Source organism: Drosophila elegans, unplaced genomic scaffold (assembly GCF_018152505.1).
Source record: "Drosophila elegans isolate 14027-0461.03 unplaced genomic scaffold, ASM1815250v1 contig_149, whole genome shotgun sequence".
NCBI classification, from domain to species: domain Eukaryota; kingdom Metazoa; phylum Arthropoda; class Insecta; order Diptera; family Drosophilidae; genus Drosophila; species Drosophila elegans.
The window spans coordinates 18,397,779-18,411,503 of NW_024545513.1; the positions used below are offsets into that span (position 1 = coordinate 18,397,779).

The 13,725-nt window shown below is 37.0% G+C and overlaps 2 protein-coding genes across 2 annotated transcripts; one reads left to right on the plus strand and one right to left on the minus strand.

Annotated features, from left to right (window-relative positions):
* Positions 1-2,828: 2,828 nt before the first annotated feature.
* On the minus strand, positions 2,829-4,459 carry LOC108143959. The gene is made up of 3 exons (XM_017268559.2): positions 3,893-4,459; positions 3,138-3,270; positions 2,829-3,060 (listed from the first exon to the last, which is right to left on the minus strand). The coding sequence occupies exons 1-3, from the start codon at positions 4,065-4,067 to the stop codon at positions 2,952-2,954; spliced, it is 417 nt and encodes a 138-aa protein (XP_017124048.1). The 5' UTR covers positions 4,068-4,459; the 3' UTR covers positions 2,829-2,951.
* Positions 4,460-8,269: 3,810 nt separating this feature from the next.
* LOC108145144 lies at positions 8,270-11,744 on the plus strand. The gene is made up of 3 exons (XM_017270362.2): positions 8,270-8,469; positions 8,547-8,667; positions 10,794-11,744. Exons 1-3 carry the CDS (start codon positions 8,355-8,357, stop codon positions 10,942-10,944), a joined length of 387 nt encoding a protein of 128 aa, XP_017125851.1. The 5' UTR covers positions 8,270-8,354; the 3' UTR covers positions 10,945-11,744.
* The last annotated feature ends 1,981 nt before the right edge of the window (positions 11,745-13,725 follow it).

The window sequence follows — 13,725 nt, forward strand, 5'->3', positions numbered from 1 at the left end:
CACATGATACAAATAAACAAAACGCCAAAGAAATGCCACGAGTTTGAGCTTGTGTGCGCCTAAATTGATGCCAATTGATAAATTATCGCATGCGGTTGTGTGGGTGTGCGACCCCATCTGCCTCCATCTTCTTCTCCTGCTTTTCTAATATGATTACCACACGCAGAAAAATTATTACTTATCAAAGCAGATATAACAATATCTTACATAGAAAAAAATCGTGTACTGAATGATCCATTTCTCCTAAGAGATAATTTAAAATAATTGCAACATACAATTACGGAACTCAATTAACATCTATATGTCATATTGGGTTTTCTTCTTCTCTCTTACCTAGCAGTAAGTTTATATAGCTAAATGTAGCGATACCAGTGCATCATCCATAATGCCCCACGTTGGGCGCCATTATTATATGTTGAAGAATAATTTCACAAAGCGTACTTATTTTTATTGCTATTTTTTCTCAGTGTAAGCCCAGACCAAGAGGGAGAGTCAGTCACACTTTGCCATCCTCGTTTTCCGTTTTTCGTTTCGGTTTCGTTTTCGGTTTCCATTTCGGTTTCAGTTTCGGATCTCATGGGATGGTAGTTGTGGCTGTTGGCACCTTTTGTGTGGCAAATCAGTCAGCTATCGCTCAATTCAGGTGAAGGGGCTGGTTGGGAGGCAGGGTGGCTTGCCATGATTGCATATTCTCATGGAATGCAACATTTTTTGTGAATTTGCTAGGTCACTTCAACTCGGCATAATCAGTCAATCACTCAATGATCTAATCAATCACTCGAATCAAATGTCAAATATCTACATTTTTAAAACTAAATTGCGTTATGAATCGCATTTCCAGCTGCACACAACCAGGAATGATATATACCTATTTCAATGCATTAAAAATTAACAACATTTTAGTTTGCATGTTAATATGTTATCTATAATATGACTAAACATGTAGAAATCAGTTTATTGGCTCAAAAAGTGGAAAGAAATAGAATAAAGGTATTTAGAATTTGAAATATTTTGCAATATGCAATATTTGTATGTAATCTGCTTACATGGGCACTCCGTATTGCCTGTTTCTGTTTGCCCCAACAACAAATGGTTGCACAATTTAGTCATAATGCGCAATTAATTTGTTTATAACTATTTCAAAATAATCTAATTCCCAGCCCCCAGAAACTCACAAATTGCCGTAATTTGCCAATCAACATTGAAATAGAAGCCACCGCCAACGCACCGCAATGCAATAAAGCGCGCAAACTACGCATTACGCATTACGCACTACGCACAGTTCCCCAAGCTATCCGATATTTTCCCATTCTACTGGCGTATACCCCATATACCTATGTTTATATGTGCATATATATATATATATTTATATAGTAATACAGAACGACCACGACCCAAATCCCAGTTCCAAATAGAAGCAAATCGAGTCGAGCCGCGGAGATCGCTTGATCTTCTGCGTTCTGTGGTGTGCGGCTGCGTTGGCCTTCAGCGATCAATGCCATTTCGTTTGATTCCATTAAAGTGCGGCCCCATCTGAGTTTGAGCGTTTGAGTTCGAAATTGCCGACCCACTCTACGGAGCGTTCCGATGGCAGTTAGTTGGTCAGAAAGGGTTGGGGAACAGGGGCCCCGCTGGCGCAGGTGCGCCAGTTAACAGCTCCATTGACTACAGCCACATAATTTATCTTATTTTTAGCCAGCACCTGACATTCAGTCCCCATCTCCCAACTTTTTCGCTACCCCATGGTACACAAATTTTCAGGAAACGCTTTGGCATAACTTTGACTGGCTTATAAATGTCGAACGATTTATTTGCGGCTGTTTATCGGGGGAGGGAGGGGCAGGAGTTTAGCCGAGTTCGGGTTCGGGTTCAGGTACAGCCATTGCCATGGACTAACCAAGATTGGTTGACTACCCGCGAACGCTTCTCAGCCATCAAGTTGAGCGGATATATCGCTTTTAACCGGACAAAAGTGGGGCAAAAATAAAGGGGAAAGCGGTAAGCGGTGGGCGAAAAAATGACGTCGCTAACAAAGTGCTTCAAATTTGTTTACTACAAAAAGTGGATTGCTTTTCTGGCCAGCTTACAGGTATGTGGCCATGGCCAGGTAATTGGGCGTGGCCCACGCCCCCGCAACCGCCCAATACAGCAAGGGGGTGTGGTAAGTTTCGGCTGGCTTGGATGGGTCCATTGATAGCTTTTGTGGCTTTTCAACTTTGCCATCAAATGGAGTGCGAACAGAGCGCTGTTGACTCACCGACTTTGCGGTAACTTTAAGTGAGACAGACACCAGCCGTGAACTTTGGACTGAATGTGTATATTTTATGTGCTACCAGCATAACTTCATCTTAAGTCGACATGGAATTGGAATAGTTATTGGTCCACTGATTCATGGCAACTCAAGAAAACACAAGCAATGTCTACAAGACTGAGTTAAAAGGGTATAATCAAAGGTTATACAGTATAAACTTTTGGTATAATTAAGCAAAGTATCAAAACTTTAACTGGTTTTCTCTTATGCTTCTTTTAAGTCTTAATAAAAGGTTTATTCTGAAACTTGCGAAACACAAAGTTCAATAATAAAGTATTCAAAGCTGTTAGAACTTTTTAAAAAGTAAGCATTATTCAATTATAAATCCTTAAAGAATTTTCAGCTTGTTAAAATCTGCTAAGCAATTTGTTGTTCCTTGAATAATAAATGAGTATTTTTGTACAATTATGTTTATCAATATTTTATTGCATTATACTTTATTGGATTATCAATTATTATTAGCTTAAAGAAGATGAAACGCAAGTTTTCGTGTGTACGTCCCATAATTAAAATGAAACAATTTATATTCATAAATTAGGTGTTTAATTATACTTCCTCTCTCTCCACATGTCCATATAAAATCTAGTATTAATCAGACTTATGCTATCCAAAAAAAAAAAGGCTTAATTAGATACACTAGTTACTCGAAGTAATTCAAAAGCGTACACTGGACGCTGGTACAGTCGGGCAGTGACGTAAATAGCACACAGGATAACTTATAATCGTAGATGAACTCGCAAGTGGGGAAGCTGCAACAATATATTGTAAGCAAACGTGAAATTTCCGTAGGAATCGGAACAAAATAACAGGCGAGAGCAGGACTAACCTGACGGTGAAGAACCAGGTGCACTTAAAGTTGCACAATATGCCATAGGGCTTCTTCAGCTGCTCCTTTTTGTTGACCACGGTGTTCTGCAGATTGTAGCCATCGTAGCGGCGCCAGCAGTGGTTGATGTTGCCTGTAGAAAATCAAAAACTTATCACATAACATATAAACGACTATGGTTTCATTAAAGGACACAAAAAGCTAGCTTTAATATAGAGTACTAATTATAACTCAAAGTATTGGCAATCAGTTTTTACGGGATCATAGGTAAACACAAAACATACAATTTTAAATGCTGTTTTTGTTTTTTTTTTAGATTTTTCTTAATAGTCAACTATATGTTTGCATTTTTTTGCTCTTACTTTTAAGACTTTTTTTTTAAATTGTAAATGATCTCTGCTTTTAAAAAATAACATGTAATTTGTTCGAAAATTAAACTTCTTACAAAATGGAATAGCATAGCAAGTTCACTTTCAGTTTTTTAAAAACACTAATACTACTAAAAACACTTTCTAAGCTAAGATTAATTATTTTACTTTTTTTTGTTGATAGGTTAAAGTTTTCGTCTTAGTTAAATTCCTAATAAAATAGGAGCTTTTGTACATTTAGATTATTTACTTGGTACTATCGTTTTTTGTCTGCAGTTCGAGGTTCTAATTGAAGTCTTTTCTCGACACACTTTAGAGACAATTTTTCATGGACTTTAGATGAGTTTTCCTGATGTGAGATTGCATTTTTTTCACGTGTGTACTTACGGCGTATGTGGTGGCTGCCGCCGTGGTGATGAAAGTCGCGTCCCTCCAGCTGCCCCCCGTGCCCGTTGGTGGCCTCCACGCCCATGCCGCCCATGCCGCCTCTGCCTCCAAAGAGAAGGAGGTACCAGAGCACCAGCGAGCTGGCGATGAAGATGTAAGTCACTAATTTGGCCATTTCCGGGGCACACTATCCTTTCTATTCCTTCTTGGCCACTTTCCTTTTGCTATCTCCTCGATCTGCTCGGTATGTGTGAGTGTATATACGTGTGTGTGTGTGTTTAATGTGTGCGTGTGTGTGTGAATGTTCGTATCTGCGGATGTGCGGGTGTGCGGGTGTGCTATGGCTGTCGCTTTCGTTGCCGCTGCGAATGTCGCCCCTGCACTGAATACATTTTCTAAATAAAAATGCGAAATGTGAATTCGAGTGGTCGCTGGTCGCTGGCTGCTGGTCGCTGGCTGCTGGTCTCGCTAGTCTCGCAGTTCGGCGGTCCAACAAAGCACTGCCGATTTGCTCGATGGTCCGATTTGCTTTTGCCTTTGGCTTTGGCTTTGCCTTTGCTCCAGCTTCACAGCTCTCCAGTCCCCACTATGACATTTATTTTTGGATCTCTTCGGACATCGGCCGCACAAACTATTCAATTTGAGCGCCATTCCGCCATTCCGACATTTGCCTCCATTGCCTGCCTTCCTCTGTCTGTCACTCATTTCGCTAATTTAAATAATCAAATGCGAATTAGCTGCGGCCAAAGGGGGTGCCCACATGGCGACATGCCGAAATGCCCAAATGCCCAAATGTCCAAATACCCAAAAAAGGGGCTACGAACCCACCCATCCCACAATTTGTGACCACTTGTCCAAGTACCCATCCAACGCATGCAGTTGCGACTTTGGTGACCAGCGAGCAGACCGAACAAAGTGGGTGATTCGCGCTTTCGAGAAGACCTTGAGCTATCGATATTTAAGGTATTATCATTTCCATTTTCCAGGATAACAATCTGCTTCAAACATACAAAGCAGAGTTTTGCTAAAAATACTTACTAGCTTACGCTTATTTTGGTTTTATAAGAAAATTTAAAACATATTTAAACGTGTTTGATGGGTTCTGTGTCTTGGAATTACAAAAAAAATTTTGATTAAGAAGGCAAAATGGCAAAAAAAAACCGAAATTACAATTTATGATATACAACGCTTGTTAAAAATATGAAATTTTGAAAAATTGTATTTAATCTTAGAAATATGTTAATCTTTCATTAGATTAAAACGAATCACACATAAGAAAACTTTTATAAAAAATCTAAAGATTTAAATAAAGCTAATTTTATATATATTTTATATTTTATTTATTAAGTTTCCTTTTCTTCCAAAACATATTTATTATTAAGTGCACTTCTCGCAAGTAAAGACGTTTGTCGCTTTTCTATAAGCCAAAGCGCCTTATCATTTGTCTTTGTACCTTATTCGAATATCAGTTACCATTTTAAATTATATGTAATAGCATATGCATTGACATTGTCTTATTCATTACTTTATACATGGTGTACTGCCATTTCATATCACAGAGCTCAATAAATATTTAGAGCATTCAAACGACAAAGGAAATCTTTCTTCCGTTTCAATTACTTAGATGGTTTTCAGCTGCATTCACCTTTCTTGGGGCAATATCCCCTAGCCATTTTCCCCCTCGGTCCACCCATTGCACAATGAATGCTAGTCAAACCCGTTATAAATTAAAATTTTATTTAGCTGCAGTTGACAATTTATTTGCATTTCATTTGCCACAAAGGCGAACAGAAAAGGCACAGTATGCAGCAGTTAAGTTAGGTTCGAATTTTCATTACCCTTTCGTTTAGGTATAAAACCTCACAGTTTCTAAAAATGTATCAATATTTGATTTGAATTTTTCATACCCTTTTTAATAAGATGAGTTGAAGAAGTTGTTAATTGCATTTATATTTTATTTGATTCAATTAATCACATAATGTCAAAGGTTTTTTTTTTTCGAAAAACTACAACCCTCAGAAATTCGTTGTAAATACAATAATGACTTTAATGACTTTAAGATAATATTTTTGTTTAATTTTATGGCTTAATAAAAATTTAAAGTTTAATATCTTTTAAAATATTAATAATGATGTCCTTAGAAAAAAAGATAATAATTTCCAGTCTTAAAATGCATAGCTTTAAAAGTTTTGTGGCCGCTTAATTTAGTGCAAAATTTGAAAGAGGCCTGTTATGCTCAACCTGTTAAGAGGAAGCAGCGACAAAAAAGAAAGCGGCAAGGAAAGCCTTACATCATAAAGGGGAACACGAACAAGTGTCCACAGGGATTGGCGGCAGCCAAAGGAAGTGGGTGGTGGGCTGAGGGTGGTGTTTGGTGGGTGAAAAGGCGGTTCCTACAATGCGGTTATGGCACTGTGGTGTGTGGTGTGCGGTAGGTTAGTGGGTGGGTGGGTGGTTGGCTGGTTGCTGCATGCAGTGGGCCATCCATATGCCATGGAAAGTTGTAAGAAAATGCAATGAAACGAAATGAATGTCGCTGAATGAACGAATGAATGCATGCATAACTAACACGACACCAAATGAACGGAAAAGAAGGTCGAAGGGGAGTGGCAGTGGGAGTTCGCGGTGGGAAAACAGGAGTGGGAGCGACAAGTTACATGTTCCCATATCACCACATACTATATATCTGATATCCCTAGGTCGTCTGCCTGCTGTTTCTGTTTCTGACTGCCACCAAAATGGGAACTCCGATGGGGGCTGGCTGGTTGAATAGAACTGGCTGAACTGGCTGAATGAAGTGTTTGACAACACTTTAACTTGATTAAAAATTTAATAGCCAGCAGCATGGCAAACATTGTGCGAAGGAACCACTGTCGAAGAACTCGTCTCAATTGGATTTCACAAGTTGCCACAACATTTGTCTGCTCTTGTGTGCGGGTTAAGCTAACGAATGCATTTCATTAAGATTTGCCACTGAACTAGTTCCTTAAATGCGCAAATTGAGTGTGACCAATACATTCGTCGAATTTGTGATCCCCTTAATTGAAGAGTGCCGAAAAACGGCTTAATTTAAGTAAAAGATTTTATTTGGCTTTCTAACCAGCAGAGAATAAACCAAAAATGTTGACAAAGTGGCTAAGTAAAATTGCTTCTTTGGAACATCTGTCATAGGGAAATCTTTAATTAGAGCTAAACAATATTCAATTTATAAAAGAATATGCTAATTTTTAAGGTTTTCTGAAACTATAATGATAAAACAGAAAAATATTGTACGGTCAATATTATATAAAATATATAAAAAAAATTGTATTTTTAAAATTTCACTTAAACTAATAAGTTCTAAACAAATTTAACGAATGTTTAAGAAATATTAATCTTTGCTAAAACTTTACAAAGTATTTAAACAATATGGAAATTTTAATGTTTTCTGACACTATATTGATAGATATTGTACTTAAATCAGTTAAATCAGTTTAAAGCAGTCAAAAATAAAATATAAATTATTAAAAAAAAAGTAGGTTATTTTTTACGCTTCCCTTAAACGAATGAGTTCTAAATAAATTAAAAGAACTTTTGAACGAATTGTTCTTGCTAAAAAAAAATACAAAATAATTTACATTACATGAATGATTATTCTGTGGCATACTAAAATAGAATAGCTTGTATTTTGCCAGCCCTAGATTTACCGATTTGTGATACACTTCGCCTAGTTATCTCCGGATCCCATTTCGCCCCGTATCTGTCCCGCTTTTGCCATCAATTGTGCAAACATTCTAGAACAATTTGAGGCAGAGTAAAGTGCTGTAATGAAATGTGGCCGATAAACCGCCTGACCTCCGCCGATCTCGTCAGAATCGAGAATCAAGAATCAAGAGACGCGATGCCGTTCGGAGTGGCGTCTTCAATTAAATAGTAATACACAATAATCAACGGACCCGAAAACAAAAATACAAACGAACCCAATCGGTCGGTGACTCGACTGTTGAATACCCACTTAATGGTGGGTATTCCTAATGCTATATTTATTTTATAATAGTTTCATTAAATGTTCAAGGCATGCTCTTAGAATTTATCAAAGAAAGAGAATAATTGGGGATAGGGTATTTCGAGTACAAATAGACCTCATTGCAGGAAGGGCAATTATAATTCATATAATTTTATTTTTATTTAAAATGTAATCTTAAGCTTAAGGCCTACTGCTAAAATTTTATATACAAGATTTCAATTTGATTTAACTTATTTGGGAATCGTGCTCAAATAGACCATACTCCCCCAGTAATAGGTATGGCATAAAATCAATTGATATGAATCTTTCTTCGTCATTTCAGTGGAAACGGGACGGAGCTACGACTCACTCGGCAATCTCTATTGAGTATGTACTGTATGCGGAGTGGACAACAACGCAACAACGATCGGAGTCCGGGTCCAAGTCAGTCGAGTTTTGAACACGAACGCGGTCACAATGTCCACGGAGCGAAACTCAAGTCCGCTGATCCCATTGGTAATCGCAGGCACCCTGCTTTCGATTTTGTTCGGTCAGGTGAGCGGATATTCGGGCCTGATACCGCCGGATGCAGGTAAACGAATCCCCATCCATTTACCTACACTATATATACATATATACATGAATTTATTCAACATCCGGACCGAACAGCTAATCCGGGCAAATGTATTTACCGCGGAGACATCCTGGAGCTGGGCGTCAACAATAACAATGGCATTTCGCCCTGCCAGCAACTGACCTGCCACAAGGATGGCTCAATACTTATCGAGGGGTGAGTTCAGAAGTTTAGAGTGCCTTGACCCGGTCATTAAACCATTCTCAATGAAGTGTGAAAAAACTCATAGCAAAACATTCCTAACAAACAAATATGTTAAAGTACTGGTTTTCTGCATCAAAAAAGAGAAGATAAAATCGCATAAATTTTTTCGCAGCAATGTAAAAATTACTTGCAAATGACTATAACTAGTCAACAATCTTTTTGAATTAATAAATCCATGCATAAATGCATTTATTATATAAAGATCACCTTTTAATATCAGCTATTATTTCAAAATAATTGAAACCTTTTTATAGTGACGTTGGCATGGTATTCGAAGATGGAAATCAAAAATACGTTTTTCTTAGGTTTTTTGCTGGAAAACTAATCATTTTAAAAAGTTAAACATTACAACTATCAATAAATAGAAATTCAGAAATGCTTAATATAAGATTAAGATATATTGTTCCGTTTTGCAGATTTCTAATATACATATTTACATGTTTAGCTTAGGAAAACCTAGAAAATCGAATGGATAGACAATATTATTTTTAAACTAAAATTTATAAAGTAACCAAATGGTAAAGTTTGCTTAACAAAATGCAATATTTTTACATCTCCGTAGCTAATTTTCCTAGCTTGCTATCATAAAAAAACCAAAAGTTGCATATGTAAGCTCAGCAGCTGGGGCAACCCAAACACTTTACCCTGAAATATGCATTTTTTTTCTAATTTTTCCCGAATTAAACAGTTTTTGTTAGTTGTATTTCATGGCACTGAATCACTGATAAGACGAACGAACTAACGCACATCCAACGAAACGCCGAAGATGACGCGTTGTCAACCATTTGCCACTGCAACTGTGACTTGCCGCCAAGTTTCTAGTTTTACTTTCGAGTTCGCCAAGTAGCGCAGAAGATGAGACCGTAATTTCTAGGTCAAGCTAAAGAGCTGAGAGCTAAATGAATTTCGAGGGGGTGTCCCCGCCTCTGACATCCTTTCGTTTGCGGCTTTTCATTCGTGGGGAGAGGGGAGAGGTGGGTTGACTAAAAACTAAATTGAGGGAAACTAAAAGTTTTGCCCCAGATCTGGGATGGAATTTGCTCTTCAGGTCTTAAGTGTTTTTTCGGTAGCATATTTTCGCTATGACAAAGTTTTTAAGGCAACGAATTCCTTTGTTCAAAGTCAGTTGCAATCTTCGAAACTCAAAGGCTTTATTTCTCTTAATGTGGCACGTTTCCCATAGTCATAATCAGATGGATAACTTTAGTGTGTTCTCAACGTTTGGTCGGTTAAATCTTTATTTTCCTAATAAAAGGAAACATTAAAAACATTAATCATTAAAAAGAAATGAACATAAACCCAGTAAGACGATGAACAAACTGATGAGCAACTTAAATTTTCATTAAAATTAACATTTATTTCTTGTGCAGCTTTCTTTAAACATTAATTTTCATTTTATATATGAAAGAAAGGGCTTTCCTAAGCCATGAACTACCTACTTCCAGTCCTTCTATAAAACATTAAGTATAAAAACAAAGCAAACTACATAATTACAAAGCTAAAAACTTTCGTGATTCACGATAAAATTAAGCCGATTTTTTAGCTGACTTGACTGATTTTTCTTTCCTAAAAATAAACTGTCAACAAAACCTCTGCGTCTGCAAAAAAGTAATCATATATAATTAATTATATGTAAAGATTTATTTTATAAAGCATATATGATTGATATGTTTATGTTGAATTATATATAATATATTTTAATTAATTGACGTTTAATTAAGAATTGGTAGAATTTACTTCACTGCCATTGGTAATATGTAAAATTTAAGAGTGGCTTATTCTGATTAAGCCCTAAATCAGCCATATAACTATTTTAATGTTATTACGAAAAACGTTATAAAAAATATTCAATTTTTCTCCTGTTTTTATCCCTATATTAAAATTTAAATTTTCCTTGTTTTCTTTTTTAATTGCATTTTGATTTTGTTTGCTGAGTACATACATTCATCCCCTTAATCAGCTGGGCTTATGTGGACCTAATTTGCTTGTTGGTTGACTAGTAAATTAAAACAAGAAAAAAAGCAACCTTTATTCTTGATTAATTGGAATATTTAAATGATTTTTCATATTCCTTGCAGATGTGGTAAGCTGCGGATCGAGAACTGCAATCGCGGAGAACGCATATCCCCGGGCGAACCCTTTCCGGAGTGCTGCAAATTGAGATACAAGTGCAAGGAGATCGGGGTGGCGCCCTACTACATCGAGCGGAATGCGGCGGAGAAGGTCTAGGACTTACCCGGAATTAGCCACCGGAATGGACCCACCAAAGCCAAGGACGCCTTTAATCTCTCCTAGATGCAACCTAGAACGCATACATATGTATAATCATTAATTTGCTAATTTATTTGTTAACGAGTATTTCTCAATAGGCATTTGATTTGATTTTTTTTTTTTAAATTGGTGTTTTTTTGTGGGTGGCTTTCACGTATGCCTTTTAGCCAACTCGCTACTTGGCGCCGTTAGTGAAACTGTTCTGCGCCGGGCCAAAAGAAATTGTTTAATTACTGGGCCAACCCGCTCATAAACAGCAATTAAGGCGAAACACGCCCCTTAAGTGGTCCTCAAGTGGCAGCAATACCCGTAGCAGCAGCACTACACCGACAAAAATGCTACGAATATGTCAACGGTGTATCGGTTTTTTTTGAGTTCCCCAATTCATGATTTGGAATAGAGTAATTTAGAAAATATCTTTTTTATATTCTCACATTGTTATAATGCTTAGAAATTTTTGTAGGTCGCATGTTCCTTATCTTTATCTATTTAAGACAACTAATTTTTGTTTAACTGTAAATAGTTTAGCGCAGTCTCGGTGTGCCTTTTGAATATTAAAGTACCACGGATATTGATTGAATACTATTAGCTAGATTTGTTTAAGCAGACAGGTAATATTACACGAACAATTGTATTTATTATTTTTGTCGATATTCTCTATTTGCTAAAATGTTCTTAAATAGAAATTTAGATTTATATTTATAACAACTCTTTGACAATTTTTGATGACAGTTTATAATAAATATATATATATGATATAGCTTAAGTATTTTGCAAATTCTTTGCAAAACTACTTATCTTTTTGTTTTTTTTTTTCTAAAGAATCTATTTGATGTTAAGACAAATTTTCTTGCAGTGTAGCAACTGTTGCAGCAGAGGAGCAACAGTAAAACGCAGTTGCAGTTGTAAAAAGAAAGCGCCACCTTTTGTCGCGAAACGTTAATTAGTGCGAAATAATGAAGGAGCAAATGGCGGTGCAAGCTGTGTATGTGTGTGTGTGTGAGAGAGAAAGTACAAGCGAATGTCCTGACAACCACACATACGTAGATGCATACATGTAACTTCCCTCGAAAGCAATCAAGGTGAGCAAATTACTCAATTAGTTCGAAAGCTTCTAATGACCTCCTTGCTAGACAATTGATTAGAGCGAGGAGGTCTTAGTGCATGCCATCTCTTTTTATGCCCACTTTCTGTGGTGACCTAATTGAAATGTTCAACATTTCCATTTCTTGATAATTGCGACTTGAGGTTGAGCAATTTCTACTATTTACGTGACTCATATTTAACAAAGATTTTATCTGAATTAAATAAAAAAACTAAAACAAAACTTTTAGCCTGCGAATTTTAAAATCGGGAACCTTCTTTGAACAAACTATACCTTGTTCACTAAATATATGTACCTCAATTACAAATTAGTGAAATTAAACTATACAAAAATAATATTTCAGCCTGGCAATTCTAAGATCAAAACTAACTTACTTGATTAACTAAAACTGATAATAAGCCTTCTTGCAAATTTGAACAAAAATAGTATAAGATAAATGATTGTTTCGTTGTTTTTAACTTTAGTTCTGTACGAGTATCCCTATTAATAGACTATTATTATTTGTTGCCTATTTTGTTCCTTTTGCTCTAATTTTTACTAACAATGTGCTAAAAATATTTTCATTTTTCGGTACTAGTACATTAAATAATAATTTATATTTGCTTGGATGCTAGGATGTCAAATAAATAAAAAATAATACTTACTATTGATCTCTCAATACCCAACTTTTAAGAATATCAATTTTAAATTTCCCGAATCGCGGAAACTGCTAGAGAAATAATATATAAAGCATTCCCAGCAAGTGAGTGAAACGCATTGTTAAAATACTTGGAAATACTTTTGGGCGTTGGATTCCCTCAAGAAAAATCGGAAAGCAATTGCAACACATCCTGATGGCCCTCAAAGTTGCCCTCTTTTATTATTATTTTCGAACTGCTTGTGCGAGGGAATTTCTGGCGCGGTTGCCTCTCAATTTATTTCTGGCTCGTACTAGTTGACTCTTTTAATAACCAATTTGGCACAAAGTCGGTGGCAACTTGAGGGATATTAGCGTTGCCCGGGCCGGAGTTCGCAGTTCATACTCCGTGGTCCGTATTCCATATTCCGTAGTCCACAGTACGGAGCTGGGAGGAGTAAGAAGCAAGGGGCTTGAGCAAACTTTTCCCAGGTAGTTGTGGGTATCGGGAAATGGGAAAAAGGGGAAACGGGGAAAACGGGGAAATCGGGGGAAACAGGGAAAACGGGTCCAACTTAATGGAAAACGCACACGCTCACACATCCAAACATCCAAGCATCCGAGTAGATGGCTGACGAGGGAGAAGTGCGGCTTAGGTCTTGTATTATGAAAAGCTCATCTAATTTCAATCAATTGGGCTAGTCGAAGGGGGGCGGGCGAAATTTTAAATGGTGAGCTGGTGAGCTGGTAAGCTAAACTTTCAAGGTGTATGAAGCAAATCAAATGAAATCAAATCAAATCAAATCGAAACGAATCGAATCAAAATGAAGTTTAAAGCGACCCATTAAAGGTAAACATTTTTGACAAATATGAAGCTGACTCACATGCACCATCAACTGGCAAAAGCCGGGCCAAATCAGGACCTCCTGTTTCTCCCGAAAGAATCCTGCACTTGTCATAAAGCCGGAGCCAGCGAACCACTTAATCATATCAGCACAATAAGTCAACGGGGCGACGC

What these genes read in the sequence shown, in the direction of transcription:
- LOC108143959 (XM_017268559.2), bottom strand. Translation starts at nt 4,067, where the DNA reads ATGGCCAAATTAGTGACTTACATCTTCATCGCCAGCTCGCTGGTGCTC. An exon ending in CGGCAGCCACCACATACGCC is followed by an intron (nt 3,271 to 3,892) that starts GTAAGTACACAC and finishes GATTTTCTACAG; the next exon opens with GCAACATCAACCACTGCTGG. An exon ending in ACCTGGTTCTTCACCGTCAG is followed by an intron (nt 3,061 to 3,137) that starts GTTAGTCCTGCT and finishes ATATTGTTGCAG; the next exon opens with CTTCCCCACTTGCGAGTTCA.
- LOC108145144 (XM_017270362.2), top strand. Translation starts at nt 8,355, where the DNA reads ATGTCCACGGAGCGAAACTCAAGTCCGCTGATCCCATTGGTAATCGCA. An exon ending in CCTGATACCGCCGGATGCAG is followed by an intron (nt 8,470 to 8,546) that starts GTAAACGAATCC and finishes CGGACCGAACAG; the next exon opens with CTAATCCGGGCAAATGTATT. An exon ending in GGCTCAATACTTATCGAGGG is followed by an intron (nt 8,668 to 10,793) that starts GTGAGTTCAGAA and finishes TATTCCTTGCAG; the next exon opens with ATGTGGTAAGCTGCGGATCG.